General features: G+C 36.6%; 1 protein-coding gene across 2 annotated transcripts in view; it reads left to right on the forward strand.

Annotated features, from left to right (window-relative positions):
• Positions 1-18807, forward strand: part of SNX4 (sorting nexin 4) — a 71232-nt gene extending 52425 nt beyond the window's left edge. For both annotated transcript variants that reach the window (XM_058731077.1, XM_058731078.1), the window contains 6 exons: positions 805-870; positions 5252-5341; positions 7600-7699; positions 10234-10379; positions 12302-12416; positions 17616-18807. In XM_058731077.1, the coding sequence (XP_058587060.1) occupies positions 805-870; positions 5252-5341; positions 7600-7699; positions 10234-10379; positions 12302-12416; positions 17616-17663 (565 nt within the window). In that variant the 3' untranslated portion in view covers positions 17664-18807. The remainder of the gene's footprint in view (positions 1-804; positions 871-5251; positions 5342-7599; positions 7700-10233; positions 10380-12301; positions 12417-17615) is intronic.
• The last annotated feature ends 459 nt before the right edge of the window (positions 18808-19266 follow it).

Consider the following 19266-nt stretch of genomic DNA (forward strand, 5'->3'; position numbering starts at 1 on the left):
GTTTGTTTTTTTTTTTTTTAATTTTTTTTTTTAAATGTTTATTTATTTTTGAGACAGAGAGAGACAGAGCATGAATGGGGGAGGGCAGAGAGAGAGGGAGACACAGAATCAGAAACAGGCTCCAGGCTGTGAGCTGTCAGCACAGAGCCTGATGCGGGGCTCGAACCCACAGACCGTGAGATCATGACCTGAGCCGAAGTCGGATGCTTAACCGACTGAGCCACCCAGGCGCCCCTAGCATCTGTAGTTTTTTAAAGCTCCACAATTAGGGGCGCCTGGGTGGCGCAGTCGGTTAAGCGTCCGACTTCAGCCAGGTCACGATCTCGCGGTCTGTGAGTTCGAGCCCCGCGTCAGGCTCTGGGCTGATGGCTCGGAGCCTGGAGCCTGTTTCCAATTCTGTGTGTCTCCCTCTCTCTCTGCCCCTTCCCCGTTCATGCTCTGTCTCTCTCTGTCCCAAAAATAAAAATAAAAAACGTTGAAAAAAAAAATTTAAAAAAAAAAAAAAATAAAGCTCCACAATTAATGTGAAAAGGCACCCTAGCTGAGAAAGTTGTCTATAAGCAGAAGCTGGTATGATACTTTGCAGCAGCAGATAGCAATTTCTGAACTAACATTTTAAAGTATTCACTTGCATTTAGTTGTTAAACTTAAGAGGAAGGCAGCGTATTTGAATTAGAAAATAAATCCAAATACAGTACTATATTGTTTAAAAGCTAGCTAGAAAAAAAACCTTACACAATATTCCATTTAATAATATTCCATATCTAATTCATGATGTGTTTGATTTTATCTTTTTCTCCCTAGTGAGTGGAGTGCCATAGAAAAAGAAATGGGGGATGGACTGCAGAGTGCTGGTCACCATATGGATGTGTAAGTACCTAGAGCATTTAAGGTAAAATCCAAAGTGAAGTTCAGTGATGAAATGATAGTGATTCTTCTGTTCTGCTTTTGTCAAGTTTGCTGGCTTTTATGTTATATGCTGTGTATACAGATCTGACTTACACAAGCTTATTTCAGAAATGCAAGATTAATTTAAAACATTCAAAAATCAATCAGTCCAATTCATATGTTAGTAGAATAAAGAAAACTTGTATGTTTATTTCAATACATGTAGAAAAGGCATTTTAAAATCCACTCACAATAAAAATTCTCATCAAACTGGGAATAAGAGGAGTTTCTTCAGTTTTAAAACTTACAGCTAATGTACTTAATAGTGAAGTATTAAAAACTTACAGCTAGTATTGTACTTAATAGTGAAATATTGATGCTTTTTCCTAACATCAAGGAATAAGGCAAGATTGTCTGCTCTCACCACTCCTGGTAAACATTGTACTAGAGGCTCTAGTCCAGCAAGGAAGAGACAAGAAAATCAAATGCGAGGCTTAAATCTTAGGAAAAAGTAAAACGATCTCTTTTTGTAGTTAACAGGATCTTTTACATAGATAATCGTAATCAACTAAAAGTATTATAGAACTAACAACCAAATTTAACAAGGATGCAGAATACAAGCTCAATATATAAAAAACAAATGTTTTTATGTACTAGCAACAACAATTAGAAGATAAAAATGGAGAAACAATGCTTTTTATAATTGCATCAAAACAAAATACTAAATGAAATACCTCTACACTGAAAACTTTATATATAAACACTGCTGAGAAAAAAATTAAAAAATTTTTTTTCTTTATTTATTCTTGAGAGAGAGACAGGGTCTGAGCAGGAGAGGAGCATAGAGAGAGGGAGACACAGAATCTGAAGCAGGCTCCAGGCTCTGAGCTGTCAGCACAGAGCCCGATGTGGGGCTCAAACTCACGAATTGCGAGATCATGACCTGAGCTCATGTTGAGGTCATGACCTGAGATCATGACCTGAGCTCAGTTGGATGCTCAACTGACTGAGCCACCCAGGTGCCCCTGCTGAGAGAAAAATTTAAAGACCTAAATAAATGGAGAGATAAACTGTGTTCATGGATTGGAAGCGTCAGTAGTGTTAATATCTCCATTCTTCCCAGATTGCAGTCCCAATCAAAATTCTGATATAAATTTTTAATAGTAATTGGTATTACTTAATTCCAAAATTTATATAGAAATTTAAAGGACCTAGAGTAACCAAAACAGTCTTGAAAAAAGAACAAACCTGGAATATATTAACTGATTTCAAGACTTCTGTAAAGCTATATCCTGTAAATACAAGATAGGTATTGGCATAAAGGTAAACAGATCAATGGAACAGAGAAGAGTCCAGAAATAGACTGGGATTTAAATAGTCCATTTCAAGAAATGGTTCTGGAATAACTGGATATGTACATGGAAAAAAATTAATCAAGTTAGCAAAAATTTCTTTTTATTTTTATTTAACGTTTATTCATTTTTTAGAGACAGCATGAGCAGGGAAGGGGCAGAGAGAAAGGGAGACACAGAATCTGAAGCAGGCTCCAGGCTCTGAGCTGTCAGCACAGGGCCCGATGCGGAGCTCAAACTCACGAACTGCGAGATCATGACCTGAGCCGAAGTTGGACGCTCAACCGACTGAGGCACCCAGGCGCCCTGTTAGCAAAAATTTCTTTAAAAAAAATCATGAAAAAAAACCAAATTTTTAGTTTTTTCTGTTTTCTTTTCTTTCTTTTTTTTTTTTTTTACTTAGAAGGACAAGGAATTTCAAAGACATTTTTAAATGGTAAATTGTTCTTTATCGAAATTAAACATTTTGCTTATTAAAAGATACTGTGGGGCACCTGGGTGGCTCAGTCAGTTAAGCGTCCAACTCTAGGTTTCGGCTCAAGTCATGATCTCATGGTTCATGGGTTCAAGGCCCACATCAGTCTCCACACTGACCGTGCAGAGCCTGCTTGGGATTCTTTCTTTCCTTCTCTCTCCCTTTCTCTCAAGATAAATAAACTTAAGAAAAAGATAATGTTAGGGAAGGGAGAAATGGGGGAATTAGTGTTAGAGAAGATCAAAAAGTTCTGGAGACAGATGGTTTGGAGACAGATGGTCTGGAGATGTGGAGATAGCTGCACAAAAAGGTGAATGCACTTAATGCCACTCCACTGGACACTTAAAATGATTAAAAGGTAAATTTCATGTTATGTTTATTTACTACACACACACCATTAAAATAATGAAAAGGCTAGCTACTGACTGGGAGTAAACATTTCCAACCAGAATATGTAAAGAACTCTTACAAGTCAGTAACAAAAAGACAAAAAATACTTATTTTTTTCTAAATATTTCTTCAGGCCATATTCAAGCTGACTGGCTACTTTTCAGCCTTAGAAAGTCTTCCAGCATTGTGTTGATTTAGCATTTTCAGTATTTTCAGGAATTTATGATTATCCCTTCAGGTGATTTAAAGTGTCAAGTAAACAATTTCAGTACTGATATCTAAAAATCATTACCATTTAAATTTTTGTACCCAAGGATGTGCTATTTATCCTTATACTATGTTTCCTGTCTTCAAGCCACCAGCCCTGTTTTTTGTTTCCTTAACATTCTTTCTGAATCATAGATTTATGAATTAAAGGCAGTTTTTCTTGTTCTTAATAATGATTCTTGAGACTTTTTTCAGTCATGTAGAAGAAATTCCATCCATAGTCTAACAAATGTAAATTTGTAATTACAGAATATGTACTTGGCCTCTTTTAGAAACCCTCTAAGCACATCGTTTTTCAGAAGGTTTATTTTTTACAACTTCAGTAAATTTTGTTTGCTTGCCTACATGAAGCAGGCCTGGAGACATAAATTATATTATTCTTCTATTCTCATGCTATGTAATCAGAGTTAATTTGAAAAGTTATATACCATACAGAAGTAGTACATGACATAACCCACATCCTTATGGAATTCATAATGTGATTGGAGAAATAAAATAACACACAAGACATTACTTTGATAAAATTTAATTTCTGAATTGTTGATAAAAGACCAGAAGTGGTGACTGGAGACTAAAGTAGTCTGGGAAGATCTCCTAGAGGTGCTGAGATCTGTGCTTGTAGTATTTGGAGAAGCAGTGTCAAGAGCGGTCAGTCAGGTCACATTTCTGTACAAGGAAAGACTCCTGTCCAGGAATGAGAATGGTATGGCAATAAGGGGCTTGTATGGGTCAAAGCAGAGGTTGCTGGGGCACCTGGGTGGCTCATTCGGTCAAGCATCTGACTTTGGCTCAGGTCACGATCTCACTTTTGAGTTCGAGCCCCACGTCAGGCTGTGTGCTGACAGCTCAGAGCCCGGAACCTGCTTCAGATTCTGTGTCTCCCTCTCTCTCTGCCTCTCCCCCACTCATTCTCTCTGTCTCTCTCTCTCTCAAAAAATAAATAAACATTAAAAAAAATAAAATAAAACATGTTAAAAAAAAGAGATTGCTATTGACAATTAGTATAAAATAAACCTTCTAAAATTTTTTGTAATCTTTATTTACTCTAGTTTTCCTTTTGCAGCTTTTTGGCATTACTGTATGTAGTTGGTGCCAGGAATATTTGTTCACCAATTATACTAAACTCTTATTTTTTCTGCAGATTTTGTAGCCCTTTCATAAAATATCTTTGAACAAAAGATATTATAGTCTTATGGTGCTTCTTGTGTATTTTTTATTTTTAACATTTATTTATTTTTGAGAGAGCAAATGCATGTGCTCGTGGGTGGGGGAGGGGCAGAGAAAGGGAGACAGGATCTAAAGTAGGCTCTCTGCTGAGAGCACAGAGCCTGACATGGGGCTTGAACTCATGAATTGTTAAATCATGACCTGAGCTGAAACCAAGACAGGCGCTCAACCGACTGAGCCACCCAGGAGCTGTCTTATGGTGCTTCTTAAGCTACCTGTAAGAAGGACCTTTTTGTTTGTTTTGTTTTTTATTTCCAAGCCATTGCTGATCAAAACATTTTGGTAAAATTCAGTTAAGCTTCTGACTTCAGCTCAGGTCATGATCTCATAGTCCATGAGTTCAAGCCCACATCGGGCTCTGTGCTAACAGCTCAGAGCCTGGAGCCTGTTTCAGATTCTGTGTCTCCCTCTCACTCTGCCCCTCCCCTGCTCACATTCTGTCTCTCTTTCTCTCCAAAATAAATAAACATTAAAAAAATTTTTTTTTAATTGCTACAAACGTTTCTCAATACTTATTCTCACTCTGTGTACTTATTTTGTTACTGAAGGTAGCAAATGGTCTGTTGGACCATACATACTTTGAACAACACTTCTTTCTATCATTAATACTTTGTATCATGATAAAAGTTTGTATGCAATGTTTTTTAAACAGGTATGCATCTTCTATTGATGATATTTTAGAAGATGAAGAACATTATGCAGATCAGCTAAAGGAGTATCTGTTTTATGCAGAAGCACTGCGGTAAGTATAATAATAAATGTTCCAGATGCAGCCCTGTGGCTAGTCCCCACTCTCTTCACTTCATATGTTGCCAGAAAGTAAAGATAGTAAGGTGATTTTTATTTATTTATTTAAAAACATTTTTTTAAATGTTATTTTATTTTTGAGAGAGAGACACACACAGAGTGTGAGTGGGGGAGGGGCAGAGAGAGAGGGAGACACAATCCAAAGCAGGCTCTAGGCTCCGATTTGTCAGCACAGAGCCTGGTGCACGGCTTGAACTCACAAGCTGCAAGATCATGACCTGAGCCAAAGTCGGACGCTTAACTGACTGAGCCACCCAGGGACCCCAAAGATAGTAAGGTGATTTTTAAATGAATTCATCCCCCAGGTATTGAATGAGGTCTCCTTGTATTCCTCTGTATTGCAGAGTGCTGGGTAGAGGTATTTAAGACCAGCCCTGTTCTTGAAACGTGGTATTGATGAAACTAGTCAGTCTCCAGCCACAGAACTGTTTATATGTTGTTCTTTCTATTTGTTCAGTTTGAAGATTGGATGCAAAATACAAATTGAGTGTGTGTAGGTAGGTAGCCCTGTCACTAGGCAATATGTTGCCTTTTTAATTTTGTAATTTTTCCCACATCTGCTTATCTTCTTAGTAAGGTTGTGTAACTTCTTAATATCAGGACTTTGTCTTCTGTTTTTATGGTATCTCTTGCAGAGGCAAACAGAATTCTCTGGTATATAGTTCTATTTTAGCAGAAATTAGCATAGGGGTGCCTGGGTGGCTCAAGTGGTTAAACATCTGACTTTGAGTCAGGTCATGATCTCACAGTTCATGAGTTCAAGCCCCACATCGGGCCCTCTGCTCTCAGCACAGAGCCCGTTTCAGAACCTGTCTCCGTCTCTCTCTGCCCCTCCCCAGTTCACATGCTCTCTTGTCAAAAATAAATATTAAAAAAAGAAGAAATTAGTATATTTTTTCTGTCCAATTTAGAAAAATGAATCCATTTACCTGAAATAGGTGGCTTTTGGCTATAGCCACTTTGGGTTATTTTCCTGTCATTTTTAAAAGCAATATAAGAATTCTGTTAGTATAGAGGACCAGTGTTTCTTTAGCTGTTTAGTGGCTGATACAAAACATCTGTACATTTTTAACCTTGCTCCTTCTAGAGCTTTGAGTACTCAGGAGTTTCACCAGGTATTTTCATGTTACCAAGCAAAAGAAAGTTGCTGAACAGAGTGGAATTCTGTACAGTTCTTAAAAACTATAGAAAAGATGAATGTATATTGATATGTCCATGGTATATAGTTAGGTAAGATAATATGTAGAATCACTTGGGGCGTGTGTATATGTGTATTTGTAAGTGCCTACCTAAGGTCTGGCAGAATATGCACCATCTATTAATATTAACATGGGTTGTGTCTGGATAGTGGAGTTGGGAAGAGAAGGAGTTCTTGAAAATTTTTTTATTTTGTACATTTCTGTGCCAGAATCTTAGTTTTGTTTTTTTTTTTTTTTTACACTAAGCATGGGTCACTTATATGATAGTAAAAACTAAGACATTTCTATATAAAGATGAAAATTTTGAATTTAAGGAATACTCAGCTGCTTTGTGAGATTCCAGTATTAGTTTCTATGTTACACAAAAGATTTCATTAATGTATGTGATAATGGTATGTTTGTTGAGAAAAATGTTGCAAGCATCTTAAAAAAAAACATCTTTTATTATGTATACTTTTTATGCTTAGGTTCTAAATTTAATTTTTTTTAATATTTATTTTGAGAGAGAGAGCATCAACAGGGGAGAGGCAGAGGGAGGGAGAGAGAGAGAATCCTAATCTCACAAACCTTGAGATCATGACCTGAGTTGAAATCAAGATTAGACTTAACTGACTGAGCCACTCAGGCACCCCTGGTAGATTTCATTTTATATTGGGCTATTGCATTTTAAACTTGAAAATTCTAGGTACATATTGTAAATATTTCCTCTCTACCCCTGGGGAGAAAAAAATTTTTTTTCTTGAAAAAGAAAACAATGTGTATGCGCAACCGGGGGACAGGGACAGAGAAAGAGAAAGAGAATCCTAAGCATGTTCCACACCCAGCACAGAGCCCTACATGGGTGCTCGATCCCACAACTGTGAAGTCATGACCTGAGCTGAAATGAATAGTTGGATGCTTAACCGACTGAAGCACCCAGGTGCCCCTGAAAAATTTTAATATGTTAAAAGAGAAGCCATAAAAATTAAGTGGCAGCACTTTTTTTCATCCCTAGGGCTGTATGCAGGAAACATGAACTTATGCAGTATGACTTGGAGATGGCTGCTCAGGACTTAGCATCCAAAAAGCAGCAATGTGAGGAACTGGCAACTGGGGTGAGTGTGTTTCCATTTCAGTCTCTGGTATTAGTGCAGCAGGCCTTACAAGGAATAAGCTGCAGTTGTAATACCCAAGATGCCTGTAGCTTTTATAGGGGAATAATTTATGGGCAACTTTGTAACTCCTTGGTTTGTGATCTTGATATAAAAAGATATAAGCCATTAAAACATCATATTATATAGCAGTGTAAGAAATTCTGCCAACATTGCTCTGTATAGTGTCTTCTCATTTATATTCAGTCCAAGTGAAAAAGCATTATTCTTTGTGATTGAAATAATGACTTTTACAAAGTAAATCATAGAAATTTTAGCTTATTTTGAAAAGGTTTGCCTAGTTTGAATCAGTTCATCTCTCATAAGAAGGAGCTTCTGGTATAGGGAATAGTTGTGAAGAAAATTCTGTATCTTATTTTATGAACCTTAGATCATTTTTATAATCGGCTTTCTACTGTCTAGCCATTTTATTGGAATAAATTAGCTGTCGTAGTGAGAGTACACAATCTGGAAATAATAAAAGTGACAGTGCTACCATTTACCAGTCACTTCATACTTAACAAGTACTTTGTTATCTCTGAAAAGTCACAGATATATGTTGTAGTAAAAGACCATTTGACTATGAAACATGTATATACTAGGCTTGATTTCTTTCTTTCTTTCTTTCTTTCTTTCTTTCTATTTATTTATTTATTTATTTATTTATTTATTTTTAATGTTTATTTTTGAGAGAGAGAGAGACAGAGCATGAGCAGGGGAGGGGCAGAGAGAGAGAGAGGGAGACACAGAATCCGAAGAGGCTCCAGGCTCTGAGCTGTCAGCACAGAGCCCAATGTAGGGCTCGAACTCCTGGACTGCGAGATCCTGAACTGCGAGATCCTGACCTGAGCCAAAGTCGTAAGCTCAACCCACTGAGCCACCCAGGCACCCCTAGGCTTGATTTATTTTTAGAACTGAGGGGAAACTCCCAGGCCATTTTCAGGGAGCATGATTCTCTACTCTTACATGTGAAGGGAAAAGTGTTTCCCTTAGTAATCTCCAGAGAGTAAGGAAATGTTAAAGCACTGATGCTTGAGGCTACCCTCCAAGGGAAGGCATCCTATTTAATTGATAACCAAGTTTCAGTGTGTATTACGCAGATTTTAAATGTTTTTTGTTTTAGTTTGGCCTATTTCCTTTGTCACCTGTTGGATTTTTTTATCTATTTTTTATGTCATAGAGAAATGTTTACAAAATGACCTCTAATCTAAAGAAATAACTTGCCTAATGCTTCACATAGAAGTTTTCCATTTGATTAAGAAGTTCAGTTAGAATTTTTTTCTTTTTGACTATTCCATATTATTCCAGTGTTAGGAATCACATTAGGAGCCCCCTGGTTGTAAGACTTATTGGTGCTTCTGTACTGAGCTAGGAGGAAATGGCAAAAGTTTTGTTTCCCTTTTTTTTTAATTTTTAAAAAAATTTTTTAAAAATGTTTATTTTTAAGAGAGAGAGACAGAGCGAGCAAGCAGGGAAGGGGCAGAGAGAAGGAGACACAGAATCTGAAGCAAGCTCCAGGCTCTAGGCTGTCAGCACAGAGCCCAGTGCGGGACTCGAACCCACGAACCGTGAGATCATGATCTGAACCAAAGTTGGACACTTAACCGACTGAGCCACGCAGGTGCCCCTGTGTTTCCCTTTTTAAAAAAAATGTTTAATTGTGATTAAATATACATAACAAAATTTATCATCTTAACCATTGTTTTTTTACCTGTGGCTTATTTTTCTTTAAAAAACAATTTTTTTTACATTTATTTATTTTTGATAGAGACAGAGCACAAGTGGGGGAGGGGCAGAGAGAGACAGAGACACAGAATTCGAAGCAGGCTCCAGGCTCCAAGCTGTCAGCACAGAGCCCGACGCGGGGCTCGAACTCACAAACTGCAAGATCATGACCTGAGCCAAAGTTGGACGCTTAACCGACTGAGCCACCCAGGCGCCCCTTGTTTATTTTTCTTTTTAAAAAATATTTTAATTTTTACTCTTATTTCAAACTCAGAAAACAGTGGAAGAAATTAGTACAGCTATTGAATTTACATTGATATAAATTAAAAGCAATTTTATGGAAGCATAGGTTATTGAAAGATTATACTAGGGATAATCTTAACCATTTTTAAGTGGTATACAGTTCAGTAGTAGTAAGTACATTCACATTGTTGTGTAACCAACCTCTAGAACTCTCTTCATCTTGCAAAATTGAAACTCTATACCATTGAACATCAACTATCAATTTCCCTCTCTCCTCAGCCCCTGAGAGTCACCATTCTACTTTCTGTCTCTATGACTTTGACTACTCTAGATACCTTACATTAAGTAGAATCATGTAGTATTTGTCCTTTCATGACTTGCTTATTTCCACTTAGCATAATGTTCTCAGGTTCATCCATGTTATAGCATGTGTTGGAATTTCTTTCCTTTCTCAGGCTGAATAATAATATTTCTTTATATGTATATGCCACATTTTGTTCATCCATTCACCTGTTTCTATTTCATTTTAGACTGTGAGAACATTTTCCTTGAAGGGAATGACTACCAAGCTCTTTGGCCAAGAAACTCCAGAGCAAAGAGAAGCCAGAATAAAGGTGCTAGAAGAACAAATAAATGAAGGAGAGCAACAGCTAAAGTCTAAAAATCTGGAAGGCAGGTAAAAATGCTGAGATGTTTAACAAAGCTAGACATGTGTACTACATGGCGGATTGTTGGTTTGTTTTTTTTTTATATAACATTTCCCATCTTCATTAACATCCCTGAAATACAGTCTGTTCTTCAAGGGCAATTTTTTTTTAAGGTTTTATTTTTAGGGGTGCCTGGGTGGCTCAGTGGTTGAGCATCTGGCTTCAGCTCAGGTCATGATCACTCCATGGGTTCGAGCCCTGCATTGGACTCCATGCTGACAGCTCAGCCTGGAGCCTGCTTCGGAATCTGTGTCTCACTCTGTGTTCTACCCCTCCTCTCGCACGCCACCCCCCCCCCCCACCTTGTGTTCTGTCTTAAAAATAAATAAACGTTCGGGGAGCCTGGGTGGCTCAGTTGGTTGCGTGTCCAACTTCAGCTCAGGTCATGATCTCACAGTTCATGAGTTTGAACCCCATGTCGGGCTCTGTGCTGACAGCTCAGGGCCTGGAGCCTGCTTCGGATTCTGTGTCTCTCTCTCTCTGCTCCTTCCCTGCTGACACTCTGTCTCTCTGTTTCAAAAATAAATAAAGATTAAAAATAAATAAACGTTCAAAAAAAAATTTTTTTAAAGATTTTATTTTTAAGTAATCTCTGGGGCACCTGGGTGGCTCAGTCAATTGAGTGTCTGACTCTTATTTTGGCTCAGGTCGTGATCCCAAGGTCATGGGATTGAGTCCTGCATCGGACTCCATGCTGAGCCTGGAGCCTGCTTAAATTTTCTCTCTCTCTCTCTCTCTCTCTCTCTTTTACTCTCCCTCTCCCCATATTGCATTCTCTCTCTCTCTCTCTCTCAAAAAAAAAACAAAACAGTAATCCCTACACCCAACATCAGGCTCAGACTTCCAACCCTGAGATCAAAGTCACAGGCTCCAATGACTGGGCCAACCAGACACCCCTATAACCTTTTCTTCTAACATGTAGTGATTGACTTCCTAAGAAATTTGAATGATCAAAAATCATGTTACAGAAACAGTTTTAGTATGGGGGAAAGAGAAAGAAGAATTTCAACTTTATAAAATTACTTTCCTGCACTTTTCCTGATTTCTGGCCTTTGCATATTCCCTTTGCCCTTTCTTCTCCATCACTTCACAAAAGCCTGATGATTCTTCAGTGCCCAGCTCTTGCACTTTCTTTGTGAAGCTTACTCCTAGCCTTGCAGGCTGTCATAGCACTTAGCTCATGCCACAATAGCATGGCAGTTTTGTTTTGGGTGTTCAGGAGCCCTTCTAAGTCAGTGACTGTGTATGTTTCGTCTTTATGTTCCAACACCTTACATTGACTTGGCATGTGATTATTCCATAAGTATTTCTAGAAATTCAACTCAAAGGTCTTCCGTCACTGACTTATTTTCCTTATTGCTGTTTTTGTCCAATAGTACGTAGATCAAGGCAGACCAAGAGTGTATCATTGGTTTTGAGGTGTTTTTGTTAATTTTTAGAACTGGCACCAAATAAGTAAAAGTAAACTTTTATGAGTAGAGTTAAAAAGGTAAATGCCTCTCAGAATTTTGAAAACTCTAGTTGTCATTTAAAGCAAGTACATGATGATTGTGATATGGTATATCTTGTCAAAAGAGTGTATGTTTTCCAGTGACTCCAGGAGGGCAACTTCATGTGGAAAGAGCCATTTATAGCTGATTTATAGGAATAATTTGAAGCTGGAATTCTTGGGGCAAAAATATTGATTATTAAAATGAAGAAGAATGTATGACTGTCTCTGCTTTTTTTTTCTAGTATAATTTTTAGGAAGAAAAAAAACCTGTCATATATACAATAGTTTTTTCATCTATATAGACAAAAACCAATGCGAATGAGAACTGGTTATTAGAATTTATAATATAGTTTACATAATTTGAGTAAGTAATAATGTTGACTACACATTTTATTTCAGAGAATTTGTGAAAAATGCTTGGGCTGATATTGAACGCTTCAAAGAACAAAAGAACCATGATTTAAAGGAAGCTCTCATAAGCTATGCAGTTATGCAGATCAGTATGTGCAAAAAGGTAGGTTTTGGTGTCAGGGAAGATACGGTATATTCAAAAGTGCTTATGAATTTCTTTAAAACTAATTTCTCTTCCTTGGACTAGAAAGCTTATCATTTTAATTTAATTTAATTTTTTTAATGTTTATTTATTTATTTTGAGAGAGAGAGAGAGACAGAGTGCAAGCAGGGAAGGGGCAGAGAGAAAGACACAGAATCTGAAGCAGGCTCTGAGCTACCAGCACAGAGGTCGACGCAGGGCTTGAACTCACAAACCATGAGATCATGACCTGAGCCAATGCTGGGTGCTTTAACTGACTGAGCCACCCAGGCGCCCCTATCATTTTCATTTTAAAGCCCATTCTTCTCCCCTTCTCCCCTTCCAGAATGTTTTCCAATTTCTTTACTTAATTTTGAAAGAAGTATTTTTTAATAACCAAAATGTCGATTACTGAGTCTTCAGTCACCTAAGGTACCAAATTTCTGTTCTCTATTTATATCCAGTATTTGCAAATATATACCAACAACTTTAATTGGATTATATGGTGTTCTTGGATGTGGTGGTAAAATACTGTTCCTAATAGTGATAGATAGTGCCTTGATTGGAAAATAGCTTAAACATTGGGGAAAATGTGGTCATGACATGGTTTGTTGTCATAGTGAGTCTTCCATGTAGCTGATGTCCATAGTAGAAGATATGAACATGGAAGCTTCATTTTGGGGAGGTTTTTTTATTATTTATTATTTTATTATTTATTATTATTTTTTTATTATTTATTATTTTTAAGAGAGAGAGAGACAGAGCACAAGTGGGGGAGAGGCAGAGAGAGAGGGAGACACAGAATCTGAAGCAGGCTCCAGGCTCTGAGCTGTCAGCACAGAGCCCAGCGCGGGGGGCTCGAACTCACAAACCATGAGATCATGTGACCTGAGCCAAAGTCAGATGCTCAACCGAATGAGCCACCCAGGGGCCCCAGGGGAGTGTTTTGACAATACCAAAATCTTTCTAAAATGCTGTTGTAAGAACAAACTATGAAACATTCCTTCTTTTTTATAACCCAAGACCTGCCTATGTGTCTATCAGCTACTATCAGTGCTTTACAGTTTACCAGCACTTTGCAGTCTACCAAGCAACTTAACATGCATTGTCTCAGTAAATCATGTAAATAGCAAGGTGAATTCTCAGTTATGAAGACCTTCTTGGAAAAACCATGCTCATATAAACAACTTATGCTTTAATTCATCTGAAATGTGTATTTTCTGGCTAGTCATCATCACTTCCCTAGCCCTTTTCACTTGTATCACTAGCAGTAAGCATAGTAAACAAAGATATTTTAAGATGTAAACACCAGACTCTAGCATTAGTCAAGTGGGCTTTTTTTTGTATTGGGCAAATTCATATTTATGCCCCAGTTAAAGTGTAAGTTACTCCATGTTATAGATCTTTGGGGTCACTTAAGAGAAGTTAAAATCATGACCAAACCATCTGCAGATGCTGACAGTGGAGTATGATTACAGCTTGGTGGTGTTTTATCTATTGTTGTCATTGTGCCACATCCTACTGCTTTACAGGGTGCCTCACATTTAGTCATCTTTCTAGCCTACCTTTTTTAATCTCAGGAGGTCTGAAAGATCAGGTAACACACGTTTTTTAGAGTTGGTTTTATTGTGTTTTCATAAAAGACTCATCAGTAAGCTCCTTGTGATCTTCTGTTTGCTGCTTTTCCAAAGGAAAATGCAGACTATATAATGGCTCAAAGGACTTTTCTCCCCATTTTACCTAGGGCGGGGTGGTTGAGGGTGCTAGAAATTAGTCTCTGAATAAAAAGGATATCGCTGTAGGTGTATTTGGACATACTGTTGGATAGCTTGTATGTCTACTCATGTTTCCTAAGAAAACCATTACAGTAAACAAGAGTTTACTCACATGAGGTTTGAAAGATGTGTGTTCACCTTATTTCCCAGGAACAGTACTATAAAGTTTCATCATGTTTTATTTTCTTCCTTAAGTAGAATAATAGATTTTTGTATTTGAAAATCTACAGTATTTTTTTTTTAGAAACTTAAAATTAAGTACGAGAAGTCAAGATTAATACTAGTTTTTTTTAGATAAATATGATTATCTATATTTTATTTTAGTTGTATATTAACTTTTAAAATATACCATACCGTGTTATAGTGTCAGATATCCAAAGTGGTAATTGAATATAATCAAATGACTGAATTGAAGTAGTGGTAAACCAAACCAAAATAGTTTTATATAAAAAGCATTAATATTAGCATTTATTTATTTATTTATTTATTTATTTTAAATTTTTTTTTTTCAACTTTTTTTTTTTTTTTTTGGGACAGAGAGACAGAGCATGAACGGGGGAGGGGCAGAGAGAGAGGGAGACACAGAATCGGAAACAGGCTCCAGGCTCCGAGCCATCAGCCCAGAGCCTGACGCGGGGCTCGAACTCACGGACCGCGAGATCGTGACCTGGCTGAAGTCGGACGCTCAACCGACTGCGCCACCCAGGCGCCCAATATTAGCATTTAAAAATCAACTATTCTAAGTATTATTTTGGTTAACCTTTTTTATAGTGAATTTTCTAATTTGTTGAATCAAGGACTGAGCTTTTACGAAATACTTGATTTGTTTTTTGTAACATTTATTTTTGAGATAGAGTGCAAGTGGGGAAGGGGCAGAGAGGGAGAGGGAGACACAGAATTCTGAGTAGGCTCCAGGCTCTGAGCTTTTAGCACAGAGCCTGACATGGGGCTTAAACCCATGAACCGTGAGATCATGACCTGAGCCTAAATCAGGTGCGCAACCAACTGAGCCATGCAGGCACCCCAATACTTGATTGATTTTTAAGCTACTTTATCTTTTCAAATTAAAAAAATGATCATATGGAAAAAGATACTCCATGCAAATAGAAGTGGGAAAAAAAGCTAAGGTGCAGTACTTAGACAAAATAGACTTTAAAACAAAGACTGTAACAGTAGACAAAGGGCATTACATACTGATAAAGGGGCCAATCCAGTAAGAGGATATAACAGTTGTAAATATTTACCCAACACTGGAACACCTAAATACATAAAGTAAATATTAACAGACATAAAGGGAGAAATTGATGGTAATACAATAATTGTAGGGTTTTTTTTTTTTTTTTTTTTTCAACATTTTTTATTTATTTTGGGACAGAGAGAGACAGAGCATGAACGGGGGAGGGGCAGAGAGAGAGGGAGACACAGAATCGGAAACAGGCTCCAGGCTCCGAGCCGTCAGCCCAGAGCCTGACGCGGGGCTCGAACTCATGGACCGCGAGATCGTGACCTGGCTGAAGTCGGACGCTTAACCGACTGCGCCACCCAGGCGCCCCCTAATTGTAGGGGGTTTTAACACCCCACTCATATCAATGAATAGATCATCAAGGCAGAAAATCAATAAGGAAATAGTATCTTTGAGTGATGCTTTAGCCCACATGGTCTTAACAGATATATATAGAACATTCCATCCAAAAACAACAGAATACACGTTCTTTTCAAGTGCACATGGAATATTCTCCAGGATAGATCACATGTTAGGCCACGAAACAAGTCTCAGTAAATTGAAGAAAACTGAAATAATATCATCATCTTTTCTGACCACAATTGCATGAAACCAGGAATCAGTCACAAGAAAAAAACTGGAAAAACACAAACTTGTGGAGGCTAACCAGTATGCTAACCAAACCTTCAATGAGTTAATGGAGAAATCAAAGAGGCAATGAAAAAATACAAATGAAAATGAAAACACAATGATTCAAAATCTTTGGGATGCAGCAAAAGCCGTTCAAAGAAGGAATTTATAGCAATACAAGAAACAAGAAAAATCTCAGGGCACCTGGGTGGCTTAGTCAGTTGAGTATCTGACTCTTGATTTTGGCTCAAGTCATGATCTCGCAGTTCATGAGTTTGAGCTCTGCATTGGGCTCTGTGCTGACAGTGCGGAGTCTGCCTTGGGATTCTCCATCTCTCCCTCTTTCTGTCCACCCCCTGCGCCCCACACCAAATAAATAAATAAACATACAGAAAAAAGAAGAAGAAAAGTCTCAAACAATGTAACCTACACCTAAAGGGTTTACGGAAAGAACAAAGCCAAGGTTAGTAGAAGGAAGGAAATGATAAAGGTCAGAGCAGAAAAACTATCATAAAAGTAACATACTCTCATTGCAAAAATTTTAAAAATCCAGAAGCATATTAAGTAAAAATTCTCTCCCTCCTCCCCCAAATCCCTTTTTAGAAACTTACCACTGTTACAGACTTCATGTGTATCCTTCCAGACATTCTTACACATTTACAATCATTAAGAAAATATACACTTTCCTTTTCCCTGCACAAATGGGATTGCATTGTATGTGCTAGTTTGTAGTTTTTGTTTGCTCATTTGATGTCTTATAGATCTCTTACTGTGATAGTCCATATCTTATCCTTTCTAACAACCAGTACTCTATTAGATACTGCTTTATCCAGCCAAAGATATTTAAGATTTGAAGATATTTATCAAAGCTTCGAATATTGATAGATATTGGCATACTTAAATATTAAAGAAAATACTGCTTCTTCATAAAATATGTGTGTCTTGTTTGTTGAAAAAATACCTTTGTTTCTACCACTTCCTTAGATTTTACTGCTATATTTTTATATACATGCATTTTTGTTTAAGCATATTAGGTATATTATATTACCTTTGTGCTAAATAGCCTGCCAGAACACTAAGAAGGATTTGATAATTCAGCCTATTATTGGTTTTTATCAAAACATGTGTTGTTAGACTAATAATTTAATAATCCATTAATTTTTAAATAATTAATTTTTATTTAATTGTTAAACTAGTAAGGTATTTTTCCTTTGTTTTAAATATTACGTAGAACAATTTCCTGAAAACTTGTTTGGTTTACAAATAGAAATAATGCAAACGTGATATGAATAAATATGTTTGTTATGAGCCTTGAAAACTCAGTTTTCCAAAAAGTTGTAGTAGCTCTTTCCCCATCTTGAAGATAGGCTATACAAGCAATTCTCTTTTTTCAGAAGCATTAGTCATTGCTGGAAATAGTGTCATATTTGCTGGACTTGACAGTTATTCCAAAAGGTGAAAGTAACATACCAGTAAGCCAAACAGTTGGATTTTCAGAATCCTTCCAAGATTACATTTTAAAGTTTTTTTCTTTCTTGTTTTTGTTTTTAATAGGGAATTCAAGTTTGGACCAATGCTAAGGAATGCTTTAGCAAGATGTAATCCTGTGAAATGAATTTCTCTTCAATCAAAGTGCCCCAGAACAGAAGCACAAGTAAATAAAAAAAAAATAAAGTTGCTATCCAGTATACACAAAAATATATATAAGTTGAGTAAATTCAACTTTCTTTAATTTGATTGTAGTTGTGTTAAAATAGCACAAAAAGGATGTATTTTAATGAATATTAAATATTATAATTTGAGGTTTTGGGGACTGGTGCTGATTCCAAAATGTTAATTTGATAATATATACCAGTATATTGTTTGTCAGGCTTCTGAACCAGTGACTGAATGAAAGATGTTAGATAATATGTTTATTTCAATGCCAGTTGTTTCAGATCTGTTTCTGTAGGGAATTTTTCCCCAAGATTGCATTCCTGTCTTTACTTAGTAAGACCCACTAATCTGTTATAGGGGGTTATTTTTTCTTGCCTTATAGTTGAGCTGTTTGGTTTGACAAAGCTCAGCAGAAACTTAGTGTGAACTCTAAGGTTTTCTCTCACATTCATTGATGCCCCCTATAACATTTGCATACACTAGAAAATGCCTTCAATTTGTGTTTTACCAGAATTTTGATACTGGTCAGAAATTTTATACTGCCAACAAAGAAGACTCAACTTCTCAGATATATAGTGGAACGCATTGTTATGATCCAGGAATTGCTGTATAGAAAGTTTTAATTGAATATGTTACCTGTAAGCACTAAATTCTTCTCAAATAATTCTTAACCTCAGTGATGAGCCTAAATTTACTATGCTTGGCTCTCTACACATGGCATTTCAGGGTACAAGATGTAGCATTTCATTGTATAAGATACATGTAGTGAATATATGTGTTAGTATCTTCATTATTAACATCCTTCTCTATTGCTTGGCTGTAATTTTTGTAAAGATAAATTATATTGTTTGTATGGTGTGTGTGTGTGTGTGTGTGTGTGCGTTTGTGTGTGTGGTATATGTTCAGAAGCCAAGTACCCTCATTTTGCTAGCTTTGCAGTATTTTAAATGTGTTCTCATTATTACTAATTAATGTAAAAAAAAAAATCCCCAGTACTGTTCAGCATTTGACTTTTTTACATGTTTAAAATGTTGCTGGATTTTTGTGCTGTTTGCCAGACTTACAATAAATAAATGAAGTATTGTGCTGATTTTCATATTTTTGTTATTTTAACAAGGTGATTTATACATATTAGTATCTGATGCCCTGTGAGAAAATAATAATAATACATGCCATATTATGTTTTGAAGTATTTAACTGTGTAAATTTATATTAGGCCAGAATTTGGATTTAAAAAAAATAAGATGCTGAAATGAGATATAACTTTCAAATTTTTACTTTTTTTTTTAAAGATAAAATTGTCGGAAACAAAAATCGTTTGTATACTCACCTCATTCCATTGAATTGTATCATCTCTTGACTCATGAAATAAAACAGCTTTTCATTTGGCACTTAAAAATCAAAAGTCTTCTCTCCAAAACTAACCTTAAATTAAATGTAAAATGTATTCGATTTTTCCCTACTAGCTGACTTAGTTTGAGAAGGTCATTATTACCTTTTTTTTTTAATATTTATTTTTTAAGGTTTATTTATTTTGAGAGAGTGCAAA

Source organism: Neofelis nebulosa, chromosome 5 (assembly GCF_028018385.1).
Source record: "Neofelis nebulosa isolate mNeoNeb1 chromosome 5, mNeoNeb1.pri, whole genome shotgun sequence".
Classification (NCBI taxonomy): Eukaryota; Metazoa; Chordata; class Mammalia; order Carnivora; family Felidae; genus Neofelis; species Neofelis nebulosa.